The sequence below is a fragment of the Pteropus alecto genome, unplaced genomic scaffold (assembly GCF_000325575.1).
Source record: "Pteropus alecto unplaced genomic scaffold, ASM32557v1 scaffold3, whole genome shotgun sequence".
Classification (NCBI taxonomy): Eukaryota; Metazoa; Chordata; class Mammalia; order Chiroptera; family Pteropodidae; genus Pteropus; species Pteropus alecto.
The window spans coordinates 1,629,490-1,647,205 of NW_006442484.1; the positions used below are offsets into that span (position 1 = coordinate 1,629,490).

Below are 17,716 nucleotides of genomic sequence, written 5' to 3' on the forward strand. Positions count from 1 at the left end.
TCTGTGAGGCCCAGGGTGGCCACGCCCACCCACCGCACTCCGCGACCTTCCAGAATGAACCGGAAAGGCATTTTATCTCCTATCCTTACTCAACCCAGGAAGGCCAGGGGCCGCTTCTGAGGTCACTTTCAAATATACCCGCATGTTTTCTTAAAACAAGCGACACACTGAAAATTCAGAGAATGACTTTTGCCTTTCTCAGGATGAGTTCTTTAAATCATCGTATAACATTATCATTGTGCAAACTATTTTTTAAAAAAAGGATGGGAGGGAGAGGGAGAAACATGCACATCGATGAACTCGACTCACCTGAGCAAAATACAATTTCATCTCCTTTCCGAGAAATTCAGACTTATGTAGCTGGAGCCTGGCGTCTGCTGCAGACAAGGGGTTGCTGAAGTTTATTCTGACACGTTTGAAGCTCTTAAAATACTGAAAGGTGATGTCCTTGTCATATGCCCTAAAGAGAGATTCAAATTTGGCCTGAAAAAAAAAAAAAACAGAAATAAAAGGAATTAAAATTTACCTGCATATGACCCTTGACAAGACGATGTCACTACATTTCTTATTTTGGAAGGGAATTATTAATTCTTTCGGAAAAGCTAACTTCTTCAGGAAGACAGAGTATAAGCCTTTCCCTCTGTGGAAATTCCGCTGCCATTTTCATTTTAATACAGCTGATTTCATAAGAAAGGAAGAATGTATGACTGACTAAATTCACTTAATCAGCAGAACAATGACCAATACTTAAACACTTCTCACAGAAACATTCTTTTTAAAGTAGGACGAGCCTTTCCGAGGAGGTACACTTTAGTCACTTGTCACCCCTCTGGCCGGCCAGTTCCTCTGTCTAGTGACCTTCCAGTCTAGCGAACTCCATTCCCACCACCCAGCTCAAGACGGTGCCATGTCCAGTGAAGGTTTCTTTAGGGCTTAAAATCACTGGAGCTAATGTGAGAAAATCATTTCTATTGACTCGGAAAACAATGAAATAAAAAAGCCTTGCCTTTCTTAATGTAAAAGAATTCCCGCTATTCTTTCCCCAATCTGTTGCTTTTCTACTCTCTAAAGTAACACTGATTTTCAAAACATGAATGTACTGCAAATGGACCCACTTCTGCATGCTATCCTTAACATATGTACGTATCTCGCTCTGGTGTTAATAAGGGCGAGCGAAAATTATGAAAACGGCATGAGTGCTTCAAATTGGAATGCTGGAGCCCAGTGATCACACGCTTGGCTTCAGGGAAGGGTCACCAGCCCCCTGGGAGTGGCCCCCTGGGCGAGGCCCCCTGGACTGGGTTCCGGGCTGGGGTGTCAGTGGGAGGGGCACTGGGAGGACTGGGCAACCCCTCCAGAGCCCAGCCAGAGAGGGAGGTGGCAGACAGCCGAATTGGGGTCTTTTAGTGGCCGTGTTTTCTCGCAGGGGAAGGTGGACGGGGCAGCAGGCCCTCCACACAGGCGAGTGACTGGGAAGGTGGTGGCCCCACAAAGTCCCCTGGAAACTATGCAAGCTCAGCGTTTCTGCAGAGGGGAGAGGATTCTGAATAAGAGAGGAGAAAGAACATCCTCAAGGACACTCGGTGCTAGAAAGCGCGGCGGGAACGGGCCTCCTGGCACGTGTCTGCTCCGCATGGCAGGGCTGCAGTGGGTCTGGCATTCTAGCCTCTGAGGTGTCTCCACCAGGTAGGTGGTGAGGGGGAGTGGGAACAACTTACAAACTTTCCCTCTTCGAATTCCCTCGCTCTCCGTTTGTTTATGGACACCTCTGTGACTTTCCCACACCGGCTTCTGCAGAGGCGAAGACCCAGAAAGAATGCAGAGCAGGTGCTTATGGCTCAACTTCATCTGGCTGCCTGTGGCTTGTTTCTCCACGTCTCTCAAGCGTGGGCAAGTTCCTGGCTAAGGGCGTCTGCATAAATTTGGACTTTCACATGACTTCATCGACAGGCGTTGTGACCAACTGTGTAGTTTCGAAGTTATGATTCATAATTTAGGAAAGATGACTTTGATGAATATTTTTAGAATACAAGTCAGCGCTCGGGACCCGAACACAAGAGAAGGTATTTTATCTGTTAAATCTGTCTTACTACTAGAACATTCTGCGATAAAATACTCTTATTGGTTCTAATAAGTGCATCTTGTTATTATAGTTGTTGAATGGCATCTCTACTTAAATAAATAAATTGGTGATTTTATTCACACGAAGCTAATGTTAAATATATGTTGTACACTTAAGCACAGAATGTGCTCTAATATCTAGTTCAAAAATTACAGCCCCCGGCTGGCAAGCATAGTATCCAATTATGGAGTTAAATTTGATGGAAAGAAAGAAAGGAAAAGAAAGAAGGAAAGAGAAAGAGAGAGAAAGAAAAAGAAAGAAAGAAAAGAAACCTTTACATATCCCAATATGACTTTTGGTCTAAAGCACGTAACACAAATACCAACCCCCGAACAAAATATACAGATTCATTCATATACAATAGTGTCAAAAGATCGATAAGAGAGCTGGGTAGATACTGATGAAGATCTTACCTCTTAATCAAATGAAGAAATTTGATTAATCAAAATTAGTAATTGTATTAATTACCAGCAATGAGAGCTGCTTCCCAGAAGGTATACTTACCCCACTCACATTTAAATTATTTGTCCCGTTTTATTTTTTGCTATGGCTGCTTTTTCTGTAGCTAGAGAAATCTGAAAACTTGAGGACAGATCCTTGTAATTACTGCAAACGTACAAAAACCTTTACAACATTTATTTCCTAAGATAAAACCAAATTATTCTGAACTCTGGATGTCGAAACGTCCTATTCACCATCAGAAAAGACCTCTTTCTGAAAAGTTTACCCAGAATGAAAAACGCACAATGCCCAAAGTGCGCCTTGCTGGTCGATCGAGGGACCTGGATGTTCTCAAACATTGAGAGCTGTACAAACCCCTTCGCAGTTAATCTCTCAGGCGACAGCTTTTGATTTTGGGGACTCAAAGTATTTCGGATTTACTTCAAAACCCCAAAACCCGCAAGAGAGAGCCACTTACCACCCCTCTCAAACATTTCAGTTCACAGTCCCGATTAACATAAGACTCTGAAAATTCTCAGAAAATCACATTTATAATAGAAGCCTTACCCTGGTTTCACTTTCGCTGAAGATATCACTGTTTGCCACACAGGCAATCAAGGAGCTAAAACTGCAGTTAAAATTTCTAAAATGCATCTTGCTTTCTTACAGTGAAAGCGCTGGGCTCACGCAGTCACGCAGTCAAGCCCCCGAGTGAGGCTCCTTTACAAGAGGCTGGAGGTTCTCTCTCGAGCCAACACTTATAAAGCACTGAGGTCCAGCCCCCTGGGGGGGTGGGACACACAGCTTCCAGCGTGTCCTGTTTGGACCGCAAATTCCTGAGTCAAGCCCTGCATGCTTACGGACAGACAGGGACACAGCGCGTAAGTTTCTACTGGGAAGAGGTGACGTCAACACCTTAGTCATTTTCCCTATGCTAATTAGCTCTGCTGGGCTGCAGGGGTTGGCTGTGCAGCTGCTTTATCTTCGGCGGCATAGTTCCCGCTGGTAGTAATGCCATTGGCCACTCAGACGCCCCGCTCCGGGGCTGAACGGGTCGGCCCTTTTTAAGATGGAAAATGTTACAGAACAGAAAGGAGGAAGGTCCGCACGGTAAACAGTAATTAGCCTCTGGGGACTTTCAAGGGTTTGGGAAACCTGGAAACGCAGGTCTGGGCAAAGTTGTTGGATCCCTGTTATTTCCTGGAAAACAGTCAAAGGTTCATATTGGGGTATTAAGAGAAAAATCTGCAATCTGTCTTGGTTGATGAACTCTTGTTTTTCAAGAAAAAAGTGGAATTCATTTTGAAATATGGCTCCCCTCCCCCCACTGAACTTTATCGGACGGATGTCCTAATTCCCACTTGTCTTCCACAGTGGGAACATGCGAGCATTGAGGATTTTCATTGAAAAACTTTATTATTGTAATTCGAGAGAAGGAGGAATATGCAACACTTCTTTTTCTGACAGCTACTGAATTCAGAGAAAGCTACAGAAACATTTTAGAGAATCTAGTGCCTGAAGTGGAGAAAAGAAACATTAAGACATCTTCCTGCTTTGAGACTCGGACTGAAACTTTTTTTTTTCTTTAAATAGGATAAGAAGAAGTGGAAAGAATGTACACTACAGTTGAAAAGTTAGTTCAGCTGGCCTTTTTTTTTTTCAGGTAAGATGTCTGGTCTGGAGAAGCCTCCTGTGATGGCAGGATGCCAGTTTTTTCAAAAGGCTCCAACTCTTTGAACTTCTAAACACTTTACCAGTTTAGATACCTCTGGCAGTCTGGGTCCTAGCTAGGTCCTTCCCCTCTTCCCAATTTCATTATCACCTAAAAGCACTCAACGTTATTTATAAAAACATTCTCTAGTCTGGAGACATCCAGGGATCCCTCTTAAGTTTCTAAGAGTTCAATGGAACCCTACCATTCGCATTTAAAGATTAACTTCAAAGAATCATTAAAGTCAGCCGATAATAAAAAGAATATATGCAACAGGAAAAAAAAAAAAAAAACAAACCAGAACATTAATCCCTCCAAAAAAGGAAAATGAAGTCTTCTTGGGTGAGTGAGCGTTGCTTAATCTCTGTGCCTTATTGCCAGCCACTGAGTTATGTAATAAACCAGCTATGGTGTTTGCTTTGCCAAATTACCCATAACTCCCAACCCGAAAAGACCTAAATACATATATTCTAAAAAAGCTTGGAATACTATGAACAGTGCGGTTTGCATCAGCCACCGAGGGAAAAGGGTCACGGTGGATGGTGCCTGGTGATCGAAGTGTGCGCATGGTTGTGCTGTGTCCCCAGCGTGACCTGGAGGCACCTGCGGACTTTGCTGGCATTGCAGGTGGCGGTACCGCAGGTGTCGGGGAGGATCCGGGGACAGGGAAGAGGAGGTAGGAGACACAGCTGCATCCCACTCCAGAGGGGCTGCGAACTCCTCCGAGGCGCTCTCCCTCCCTCGGCTCCAATCGCTCCTCACCACTCCCCATTTTTCGTTCTCCTGGAGTCATTTCGGCAAATAGAGTTGATCCGAGGAGGAAGAAGAGGTTAATTCCTTTTGTAAAAAAAAAAAAAATCATGACATGAAGCTCCAGTTCCGGTTGTGGGGCAAATCTGGATCCTTTCTGTTTCATCTGAGATAACAGTGCTGAGCTCGCCCACATCTGCAACGCTGGGTTCGTTATCCGGATCAAAAAGGAAAAAAAGAATAGCGAGGTATCTGGAGATTGTTCAACTGTCTTCGCTCATAGAAATAAATGATAAATGATCGATCTTTCACTAGGCTGTCCAAAAAATCTACCAAAATGTGTAATTCTGTCCCCGCCTTTGAACTGATTTTAAACTCCATCTGAATCAAATTTAGGGAACTCGAGTGCTTCCATTTTTACATCAGAGAAACGGGCTCAAAATGGTGGCTAACTGCAGGAAGGCTGGATTGGATGCTGTTTGGCAAAGCATCACCAGGCCCGATGAGTACCAGAGCCCAGGAAAAAGGCCCCTAGGGTCTGCTGCCAGCGCAGGCTTCCTCGGCTACCCTGTGAGAGGCGCGGTGTTTGAAGTGTGTCAGGCTGAGTAGCGTGGCTCCACGGTGTTCCAGGATGCTAACTGGCCAAGGGCACAGACACCTGTCCCTATGCCCAGAGGTAACACTGCCTTCAACTAACTCATCCCAATTTCCCTTCATCTTCTCGTCTGAAAGATTTTGTTAAGAACGTTTGCCCTTTAACTGCAGGTCTATCACATACGAACTTGGATTTCTAAGCATCCTACGGCAAAAGAATTTACTTCGCAAATAGTGATTTTCCTCGAGAATAAAAATCGACCTAAAAGCAAGTATTAAAAACATTGACTTTCGAACTAAACAAATGGGATGATATCACACTAAAAAGTATTTCTGCGCAGCAAAGGAAATTATCGTCATAATGAAAACGCAGCCTCTTGGGTGGGAGAAGACAGTTGCAAATGATACATCCGATCAGGGGTTATTATCCAACATATATAAAGAACTCATGCAACTCAACAACAACCAGAAAAGCAACCTGATTAATACACAGGCGGAGGATCCGAATAGACATTTTTCCAAAGAAGCCATAGGCACATGAACAGATGTTCCAAATCACATTATTACGGAAATGCAAATCAAAACCACAATGAGATATCACCTTACACTTGTTAGAATGGCTATTATCGAAAAGACAAGAAATAACAGGTGTTGGGGAGGATGTGGAGGAAAAGGAACATGTGTGTACTGTTGGTGGGAGTGTAAATTGGTGCAGCCACTATGGAACATAGTATGGAAGCTTCCTTAAAAGATTAAGAACAGAGCCGCCATATGATCTAGCAATTCTTCTGAATATTTAGCTGAAGAACACAAAAACACTAATTCGAAATAATATATACACCCCTCTGTTCACTGCAGCGTTATTTACAATAGCCAAGATATGAAAACAACCTGAGTGTCCATTGATGGATGAAGAAGATGGGTACATATGTACAATTAAATGCCACCACGTCATAAAAAAGAATGAAATCTCGCCATTTGTGATAACGTGGATGGACCTTGAGCGTATAACGCTAAGTGAAATAAGTTGGAAGGAGAAAGTCAAATATCAAACAATTTCACTCATACGTGGAATCTAAAACAAATGAGCAAAACCAAACCAAATTCATAGATACAGAGAATAGATTGCTGGTTACTAGAGGAGAAGGGGTTTGGGGGTGGGTAAGGGGGTGAAGGGGGTCAGTTGAATGGCGATGGTAACTTTGGGGTGATCACTATGTAGTGAATACAGATGTTGAATTATCATGTCGTACACCTGAAACTTATGTAGTAATAATAACCAAAAAATGAGGAAAAATCTCGTCTCGACTGTAGTGGAGATATCACACGAGTATACAGCTGTCAAAACTAAATCGTACACTTGAAATTCATGAAACTTATTTTATATAAATTATTCCCCAATAAAGTCGATAAGAAAAAAACTCAAAAAGTTGACTTTTTTATTCGTACATCCTTGTCGTTTGGGAGATAAGTACAGTCTTGCTTCTCGTTTGCTGGATGGATGTTAAGTGATTTGAAGGACGTGCCGACAACGGTGCCTCATTAGGACTCTTGAAAAGCATACTAAAAATTGCACCCAGAACAGTAAAACTGAAACCAGAAATTAAAGCAGAAATGAAATGCTTTCGTTAACTGAAGGCTTTACATGTTTTGCATTTCTTCCATCCACACCATAAAAGTCTTAAATGAATCTCTTTAACCTGCATTTGCCTCCTCTGGCTCTAAGCAGTTAGAACATATTTTCATTAAGAAGTTTCTATTTTCAGTGAGGAAAAATTGAGGTTTACGCTGAATTCCATCATTCCCATTACAGCATTCCTAAAGTATGGTTAGGATGACCTCAGCATGCCCGTTAGAAACCCCGAGGAGGTTACAATTTTGCCAAGAATGTGCCACCAGAGAAACTTTCTACCAAATAACCAGAGACGGGAAACTGAGTTTCGCCTTTGTCCTGCAAACCAAAGCAGAGTGGAGAAAGGAAATTTGCGAAAGACCTCCCGGTTAGGAAAATGACACACCCAGTGGAGATAAAAGGTGTGGTGCATTTATCTTGAATGCTAAGGAAACCTGCATTTTTTTGTGGAGCTTTTAGCATCTGAGATAATGGAACAGTTTTATCATTATAAAATATTTGTAGCCCTTCCCTTTATAATGCGGAGCGCTGTTCCTCCATCCTAAGCTGCTATTCAAAAAAAAAAAAAAAACACAGGGCCTCTTTCACTTACTCACCTTTGTCATTTCCCTGTCTAAAAGGTGTCATTAACTGAGGAGACTGTTCTCATCCTCGACTTGTAAACTGGATGAACATCGAATTCAGAGCTTCGGCGAGGACGGAACCACACGACAGGCAAAGCGCCTAGCACAGGGCGGGGAGACGACACAGATGGGTGATGCGCGTTAGCTGCCAGCGTTTCCCATTCCGCTGATAAAGACACTGAGGCTCCGAGGGGCGCACGGAGCTCGGGAGACCCGGGCCTCACCTGGCCTCGGGGCTGCGGGTGCCACGCGCGCACGGTGCAGCTCTGCCCGTGCGGACGCGGGGCCCTTCGGCCTCGCAGGTCGCTTCCCCGCCTCCACCCCCCGTCCCTCTAGCAGACGTCCTGTGCCCCACGGGCCAGTGGAGAGTTCTGTGGGCGCTCTGTATCACCCCCCCACCACCACCACCACTTGGCACTCCCAGCACGCCACTTCAGGAAGCCCTCCCTCTGCACCTACCTTTCTAACTGGCCTCGCGGTGGCGTTTCTTATCACTCCAGTGTGGTGTGTAATTCCCACATCGAACTTGGGAAGCCAAGCCTAACCACGTTCCTCTCCTACTATAAAAACCCCAGTGACTTCCCAGTACTCCTTAAGTTGAAGATGAAGACTTTCACCTAGTATTCATGTGTTCATCTATCCATACACCCATCCATGAATGCATCCCTCCCTCCCTCCCTCCCTCCCTTCCTCCATCCATCCATCTGTATGCCTGTCCGTCTGTCCGTTCCTCTGTCCACCCATGCATGCATCCATCCATCTGTATGCCTGTCCGTCTGTCCGTTCCTCTGTCCGCCCATGCATGCATTCATGCATCCATCCATCTGTCCAGTCATTTACTCTTTGGCCTTAACCACTGTTCTAGGTGTTAGGGGTTCAAAATGAACAAAACGGACGAAACTCCTGCCCTCATGGAGCTTACGTTCTCGATGGGTTGGGGCAAAAAGGAGACAAGGAAAGTGGGTAAAACATACAGTACGTTTAGATAACGATAATTGCTGAGAATAAGGCGGGAGGAAGGGAGGAAAAGGAGAAGCCGAAAGACCGGTCAGGGGCAAGGCATCCTCGAGAAGGTGACATGTGGATGCGCCGGCCCCGGAGGAAGTGGGGAGTGACCCAGGGGCTCGGGGAACAGCATCCCAGGCCCAGAACAGAAGGGAACAGAAGGGATACAGGCAGGAGAACCCTGGCAGGCTGCAGGCCCGGCAAGAGGCTTAGGGTGGCTGCAGCAGAGGGACACGAAGAAAGTGGCTGGGAAAGAGGCCATAGGAAGGTCTCCCCCTATACACTGACGGAGGTGGAAGCCACCAGGGGGTTTTCAGCAAAGGTGGCACGCCCCGCCCCTCCTTGTCGCAGACGCTGTGGGGTGGGTAGAGGCACAAGTTGGCGCAGTGGGTGCCAGCCACACCCCCGGGCGTGCTCTCTCTGTCTTTGCTGGGGGGCTCGCAGGACTCCTGGGCACAGGACGGCACCATCGAGTCTGGACTCTGAGGCCCCACCCTGTGGGACATGACGGGAGGCCTGTGATTCTTCTTCCTGGTCTACGGCAGTGACCTTGACGATTCTTTGATGCGTGGGCAGAACATATTCAACTTAACATATGTTCATCTTGCCTTTCGTTAAACGCGTATTTTTAGAGTGTGTTTTCTGAGGTGCCCGGTGTCGAGCAGAAATTGCATGTAATTTACAAAGAAAATGCTTTGACTGGCACGTGTACTGAACAGTCTTTTACCAGTGAGGGCCATGATCAAACATGTTTGGAGACCATTTGTCTAAGCAGTGATGTGAGTCAATGGCCGACCTTCTTAAGCTTCTTTATAATGATCAAGTATAAGAAAGAGAACAGGTAAACTTTTTTTCTTCCCTTCTCTAAAGGAATTTTCATTTTTAGGAGAAATCAAGGAATGGGCTCGGGAAGGTCAGGAATTTACAACTCGTAGCACTGCTTCATTACTGATAAAATCTACCTGGCCACAGGGAAGGGCCTCCATTTAAAAAAAAAAAAAAAGGTGAAACGAAGCTGATAACCTTCTCTGATGGGCTTTGCAGGCTCTGAGCAGAACCCCCTAGAGAAACCAGGCAGGTGCTGGTTCTGCCACTACAGAGCATGGTGCCTAAGGGTCCTAAATCTGAAACGAAAAAACCATCTTAAATGAAAAATCACTTTTATATTTAATAAACCTTAATCTTCTGAATTTGTAAGATGACACAGAAGAAATGATATTAATACTAAACTTCAGCCTGGCACGGTTCTCATACTTTGAGAAAAATGGAAAAGCCTGCAATATTTCATATTTTGCACGGATTAGTACATGACAGTGTACAAATAATATGTATTTCTGGGATAACACACAGAAATTTCAATTGCTTAAATAAAAAACATGGACGGTTTACATATTTTAGTAGTATGGCAGGCGTGCTCTGTTCCGGCTTATAGTGGAAATAAAGAAAAAATGTAATCTTTACAGAAAAGAAGAAGGGAAGGAACCAAGGAAAGACAAAAATAAAATAAAATAAATTGAAACGAAATGAAATAACCAGCAGCTTGGGGAAAAATGGGGAGGAAGGATTTATACCTTAGGAGAGGTCACAGTTCATATGAGATTTCATCTTGTTTGTCAAATTCCATGTGTGCTTGAAATCCCATTAACTCGTTTCCTTGTTACCTCAATCTTTCCTTCGTACATAAAGATTAACCACCCATCTGTAACGTTGGAAACACACTGACTGCAATGTTTAAGATGGAGAAATAGCCATAGGCGAATCAGAACTCTGCTTAATGACTTGGAGACCAGCAGCTGTGGATTAAGGGAGTAACATTTATTTAGAGACGATGGAAGCCAAAAGCGCCTTAATTAATAGTCCCTGACTTGCTTTCTTTAGTCTGTTCCTCCCCAGGCCCACCTTGCCTTGATTAGTGATTTTAACTTCTGCTTCGCTGCCATTCCAAGGAAGAGGCACAGCAGCTGTACGGGAGCAGGCTGGCGACGGTCTGCTCTGTGCTCGGCAGTCACCAGCAGCTGGTCACCTTTCATGCCAGCCCTCAACAGCCTTCACAAACCCTAGACTGATTCGCTTCCATCAAGTAGATCTCTTCACATTCGAAGGATGAGTTCTGCTTGCTGGTGTTCAGGCGGATGGGAGAGCCTTGACCTTCCTCGTCACATGCCACACTCATCTTGGAAGAGGGTGACACAATTAAGCGCTGGCCAGGACGTGTGCTGCTGTGAGGCAGAGGCCGGATCTCATTCTGTAGGTTCTCCCGGAGAACCTGGGGTCAATGCGAAGGTCCTATTGATATCGGCAAGTGACTGGCGAAACTTCAGTAGAAGGTCAAAGATACAAAGGTCATGGAGGGAAGGAAAAGAAATGGGGCCGCATAGAAGCCTGGAAACCTTCAATACCAGATCTAAACGCAGTTTTCGGTAACTCTGCTCTACGGACTTGGTATCCACACCCAATTTAAAAGCTCAGGAGTCAGCTTAGAACTCGCTGTTTTGCCGAGTGCAGAAGAGGAAAGAAGGCACGCTATGCTTTCTTGCCAACTCTTTCCATCCCCACCCACGGGCCTGTTTCCTTGTCGGTCGTTGACAAGTTGCCAGCGGGGCCACGGCAAACCCTGTTTCGACACTTACACTGCCTTCTTCGCTGATTATTTAAAAGTCTGATGAGTCCCATGAGGAAGTACCTCTTGTCATCTTCATGAGGTTAACACAGCAATTCAAAACACACTTAAAAAAACAATGAACTATATAGCCATGAAGCAAACACGACTTTGCTGCAACTTGGATATTAATGCTTGCCATTGAGAGCGAGGACGCTGTGCCAACTCTGATCGTTAGGAGAACCTGGGCCTTCGTGTCACGTGACTACCACTTGGGCACACATCTTTGCAGCAGGGCGCCTGATGTGTAGGATCTGACCTCTTTCCAGCAGGTCTGGAATGGCCAGGTGAGTGTACTGGTTGTGAACTGGCAGCCCCCCAACATTAAAAAAATATTAGCTGTCAGTATTTAGAAATTGGGAGGTTTCGCATAGAAATAGGATTTCTGGCTTCTCTGGGGAAAAGAAAGCAAGATGTGGCAACTTGGGGCTCGGAGGCCCCCATGGCTATGGCTGAACCTGTAGCTATAGCCATGTTCTCCAAACCCCTCCGGCCCCATTGCTCCTGACCCAAAAGGCATTTGAGGTTATGGTCTCTGCCTCGATTTAGTCACTAGTCATCCAAAATAGATGAGTCACCTGCTGTGAGCCAGGCACTGTGAGAGCTACGGCTACACACGCAGCAACTCACCCATCCGGCCCGTGGTCCAACGTGCACTACGTCAAATAATCTGCTTCGGATAATGTAATAGGGGATGTGTCCGTCTCTCCCCACGCAGCAATTCTTTTTTATTTCTGGCTCCCTCACTGGTCCCAGTTTCCACCGGTGACTGGTGGGCACTTGCAGGCTGTTCTCTCCTACTCCTGACATCATACTGCCGTGCAAGCAAACCGCGGAGACCGAGGTTCTGCTCATTTACAGATCGCAGTACGATTCTTCAGTAAGAAGTGACTGGGCCGCACCAGGGAAGTGGACAGCGTGGCTCGGAATCCGAACCTTAACGCACTGGAAGAGTTCCACGGGACCAGCTCACGATGGATGGAGGCGGAAAGGGTTTGACACGACCGGCGCTAGAAGACACGGTGGGAAAGGTGATCGGCGAGCAGACTGAGACCCGGGGATGCTCAGGGTGAGGTTTCTAGGATAGCGTCTGGAAAGACCTTTCTACCTTTCTGAGAAGACGGCATTTTAAACCGCTCTTGTAAAGATCTAGGATACAGTGTGTTCGATGTTCGTATGTGGACGTAACTGTCAGGGAGACTGTGCCTGGTGTCACCCTTTTGAGGAACCCTCCCTGTGAGGCTGAGCTGCCCTGGTCTCTTCCATCCTCTGGGAGGTCGAGGCAGCACGGCTGCCCTCCGTAGAGGTGAGATTTGTGGCACGTACAGTGACTGACTGCTGGGGTCTGCTGAGCTCCCCTCCTCCTCTGCGAACCTCCAACCAACCGACCGACCGACCGACCGACCAACCGACTGACCGACCGACCAACCAACCGACCGACCGACCAACCAACCGACCAACCGAGACTGACCGACCGACCGACCGACCGACCGACCAACCAACTGATCGACCAACCAACCAACCCAACAGGCACTGGCTGCTTCCGGCCCCTGGGTCTGAGTTTCTTGTGCAGAAGGGTATTGAGGAGTGGTTCTGGGGTAACACCTGAGGAAGAAGCGGGGGACGGGGAAAGGGAGAAAATGGGACAGAGCAGAAGGAGAGTGGGACCACAGTGTGGTCGCCGCGGAAGCCTCCCTGATCTTGCATGGGACTCTGAAGACGGGACAACCCTAATTGGAGTACCACTGGGCCTCGACCGCCCGCATTGGTCAGCTCTGGGGTGAGCAGCTACCTGGAGAAGGGGGTGGGGCTTAGGAAGGTGGCTCTCCTCAACTGAAGTGATCCCCAGAAGGGACAACTGCCAAAGGAGGCGGGGAGACGAATCTTTTATTCCTGAAGGGATCTGGGGTGTGTCACCTAAAATTTCTCCCAAATACAACAGACTTCAAAGTGGACACCACGAAAATACTTCCGATTCCACTCCATATCATTAGTTCATCCATCCATATAGGGAATTCGAAAGGGATTATGATCAAATAATTAGAAAACTCAACAGTTTAAAGTTTCAGTATAAACTACATCAACTAAAACCCTGAATACTGACCCAACGGTTTCACAACTAGGAATTTATTCTAGGCAATCCTTGTGGCTGCCGGCAAGGAGTTAGCTGCAAATACATTCTCTGCAATGCTCTTTATGCAAAGAACACACTAGAAACAACTCAACATTCAGTCAGCGACCAGCTAAAAACACACCGAAGCCTTTTAGTAGACTGTAGAGCCCCACGCACTGAGGAGGTGAAAACTACTTAACAACCTAAAAAGATGTTCACGACTTGCTGTTAAGAGAAAAAAAAGCGGGTTACAACCAGGGCTTTTACTGTTGTGACTCCGTTTGGGTGAAAAGGAAAAAAAAAAAGCATGACAATATTAAAGATCGCGTTGTTTTCCTTTTTCGCTTATTTGGATTTACTAGAATTCCCACGATGAACATTTGTTACTTTCATAATGACAAAACCCGTTTCTCTGTCCCTTCCCCCCACTCTATGTTATATGTCGGTGGCCACGTGGTTAACGGCTAACGGCTACACAGGTTAAAGGTTAGTCGGAGGGAAATCTACCCCGCCTTTCGCGTGTGGGTCTGGTATCATGGCCTTTCCTTTCTGTGCACTGTATTTGTTCTGCACAATTTTCACATCTCGTGTTTTCCACCCATTAATATTTTGGAATGCCAACTGTTGAGAGAATTCCATTTCTTACCCAAATGCCTATAAAAAGAGGGATTTCACCAGAAAACACTGACTTTGCTTTTCTGGGATCATCTCTCCTGCCAACGGTCTTTATCCGTGAAATGTCCAGCTACTCGGGTGTGTCGACTGAGCCCTTCTCGCTGGAGTCGGGGCTGTGTGCCTGCCAGAAAACGTTCGTGTGATTCTGTCCTGCTCGGCCGGCAGGTCGGCTGGACCAGGTTCAGCTTGAGCATCAGCCGACCCCGCACAGCACATTCTGGAGGCTCCAGAGTGTGGCCAGGAGGGCAGGTCTGATCTGATGTCCTTTGGAAAACCTCCCGTCCAGGCCTCACGGGTGACCCCCGCCCCCCACTGCCTTGCCGGGCAAGGCTTCCTCTGAGCAGAGCTGTCGCTCTCTTTCCGGTCACGGCCACACCCATCTGCCTTGTTCTCTCCCTTCTTACTCTCCCAGGGTGACAGTGGGCGTTTTCTTCTCTCGCTGGGATGGTCCCGCCCTCTGCATCTCCCTTCTAAGGAGACAGGAATGTCACCTGATGCGCTTCTTTCCCATTGCAGCTGTTGAACGTAGGAGACCTCCCAGCCAACTCGTGTCTCATCAGCAAGTCCCGGAGATCGAAATCTCAGTGCCAAAGGAATGTATCACTAAGGGGGAAATTCCAGGCGGCGGCAGGCAGGGGAAAATTCCCTGGACAGGTGGGCTCCTGTGGGGCCAGGTGCTGCCTACCTGGAGATGAGATACATTTTCCGAGCACCTACAGTGAGCAGATTCTTATGTGGCCGTTTGGGGTTAAGAACAGACTCCCAAGCCTAAAAGAAAACCACGCATTTGTTCATTCATTCATCCACCACGTATTAAGGATCTGCTCTGTGTCCTCTCAAACTCCACGACTGGGTCAAATTACACCTATTACCTAGGCTCAGAACACTGAGAACCTCTAGTTCTTAGCATGGGTCACATTTTAATTGATTTCCTCTACTAAACTAAGGGCAGACCAAGCCAGAGACGCTGGAACACATAAGGCCCTCCAGAAATACCTGTTGTACGAACGCATGCAGCTAAGTACCAGGTTCTTCACAGGAGATGCGAAGAGCAGAAGGCCCGGCCATTCCTTCAAAAAGCTCGTCGTCGAATAAATCAAGAAATACTTAGCAGGCGCTCAGTCCTCCACCGGAAGCTTCAAAGCCTAAGACACAGGTCCCGCCCCTACATGAGCTTGACACTGACGCCTGGGACGCCAGACACACAACTGCGGATCCCATGACAAGGTAACATGTGGTCTCCATCATGTACTGTAGACCAGGAGAGATCGGTATACTGGAGGTGGAGGGTGGTGACCAGTGAGGGCCAGTCCCGTATGTAATGATCCTGTCTCCATAAACGATCGGTCCAGTTACAGGAAGTCCTGTGAGGAGGCCTCAAAAGTAGGCTTGAAAAGGAAAGGTATTAGGAAAGTTAGCGTTGACTTTAGCCACTATCGGGTGAATGGCAGCTGCGGCTGCGGTCATTATGTGTCCTGAGGATTTTCTGGCTCCTTTATTGTGTTTGAAAAAGTTTTAAAAAGCACAAAAGAAAACCACCTTCCAGACGTGCCTTTTCGGGTGTAAGATCGGACTGACATTCTGCCAACACCAGACACGGGGGGCTGTGAAAATTCCCTTTTTCCTCTTCAACTTGAGGGTCAAAGACAGCTAGAGCTAAACCGATAGAGCAGCTGCAGAGGAAAAGCTCTCATGGCGGCGGAGCGGGGGAGATGGGACCGCGTCCCATCCCGTATTCTGAGAGGCTGCGAGCAGAGGGAGGTGGCCCGAGTCTCTGACACTCTAAAAACAGGAGCTCCCTTAGCAGACCTGCCCTCGGGGTGAACCGCTATTCATCCCTCTCTTCCCGCTCCCCCCATTTCATCCTTTGGACACTTCTCATTTCTTCCGGCTTTTTTTATTCTCTTTTTTGACTGGTGTTAGCACGGTTTAGCTTTCTCCAGAAAAATAAACTTATTTTTAATCTCTACTTGCCTGTTCATTTCAAGCGGGTTCTTGTGGACGGCGTCTGGTTGGGTCTTGTTTTTGGACCATGCGGACAATCCGTCTCTCACTGGTGCATTGAGACGGCTGATGTTCAACGTGATGGACTGATATAGGGAGATTAATATCCACCCTACGTTATGGTTTCTGACTCTTTTTAAAATCCCTGCCTGTTTCCTCCCCCGCCAAAGTTCCTTCATTGTCTCTGGATCGTTCCTGGGCCAACTTCCATCCCTCCTCCTCTGAGGCGGACTCCTTCACCTGAGGCTGACCTGAGGGTCCGGTGGATGCCCATGGGCGCTTTTACGTAAGCCTCGGGCAGCCTGTTTATTGGGATGAATGGCTGGAAGCTCCGCCCAGTTCTCTGCCAGTGACTGGACAGCAACAGGAGGGACACATGTCTTGGGGTGCATCCTGGAAGGCGAGCCTCAGAAGAGGCACCTCCGAATTCTCTCCTGTGAGACGTTCTGAACGTGGGCGTTATGAAATGGCCTGTCCCTCTCCTCCGGCCAGCCCTTCCGTGGCCTCCGTCTGCTCTCGGGAGAAAAACCCAGCATGGCGACCTCTCGGTTCTGGTCCCACCCTCGCCCTCGCCACGGTCTGGCTCAGCCACACTGGCCTGGTGCGTCGGTGCTCCCCAGGCTCGTCTTGGGGTCACTGGGCCTTCGTCCGTGGCGCTCCCTGCCTGCAGCAGCTCTGGCAGACTCCTACCTGAGTGACGATCGAAATATCACTCCTCAGAGAGATGGCCCTGGCCCCCCGCTGGGGCGAAGTCCTCTTCCTGGCGCATGTGACAACAGTCACTGGTCCCGGTTTGTGGCCTGCCATATTCCCACATCTGGCCCAGGTCTGACACCCAGAGTATGGCTCCGCGACTATCTGTTAACTGATGACTAAATGAATTAATGACCATGCTCTCTGTAAACCTCGAAATACTGATCTAAAAAGAGGAATTCGGGAAAAAAAGAAAAGGTAGTCGGCCCCTTTTAAAACTTGGAAATGAGGGGGAGAAAAGCTGATTTCTGGATTTCGGTCACCTAGCTTTCCCTTCCCCATCCATTCAACAAGCATTTTCTGAGACTCCGCCCCGTGTGAGGAGCCACGCTGGTTCCCGAGAGCGGCCACGCTGGTTCCCGAGAGCGGCATCAGGTGAAGGTGCCAGGGCCCCGCTCACCGGAAGCACCCGCCTCAGGTCAGAGAAAAAGGCCCGTTCACAGAACTGAGTCTCAGCAAACAGCACTATGGGAGGCGAGTGCCACCGACTGCAGGCGGGGAAGCCTCTCGAAGGCCGTAGACGTGAACTTCCAGATCTGTCCTTGGAGGCCAGGCGGCAGTTAGATAGATGGAGGCATTTAGATGTGACTTTATGTGACAAAGCTTAACAGAATTCTCCGGCTAGCTCTCAGT

The 17,716-nt window shown here is 47.4% G+C and overlaps 1 protein-coding gene across 2 annotated transcripts in view; it reads right to left on the bottom strand.

Moving 5' to 3' along the window:
* The window catches only part of RCAN1 (regulator of calcineurin 1), an 81,506-nt gene that overhangs the window by 6,182 nt on the left and 57,608 nt on the right, over positions 1-17,716 (bottom strand). Inside the window, exons 1-2 of one of the 2 annotated variants that reach the window (XM_006920990.3) lie at positions 3,131-3,476; positions 310-483 (exon numbers count right to left, since the gene is read on the bottom strand). In XM_006920990.3, the coding sequence (XP_006921052.1) occupies positions 310-483; positions 3,131-3,217 (261 nt within the window). In that variant the 5' untranslated portion in view covers positions 3,218-3,476. Of the gene's footprint in view, positions 1-309; positions 484-3,130; positions 3,477-17,716 lie in introns of those variants that run through there. The other variant, XM_015596588.2, reaches the window with a different exon arrangement.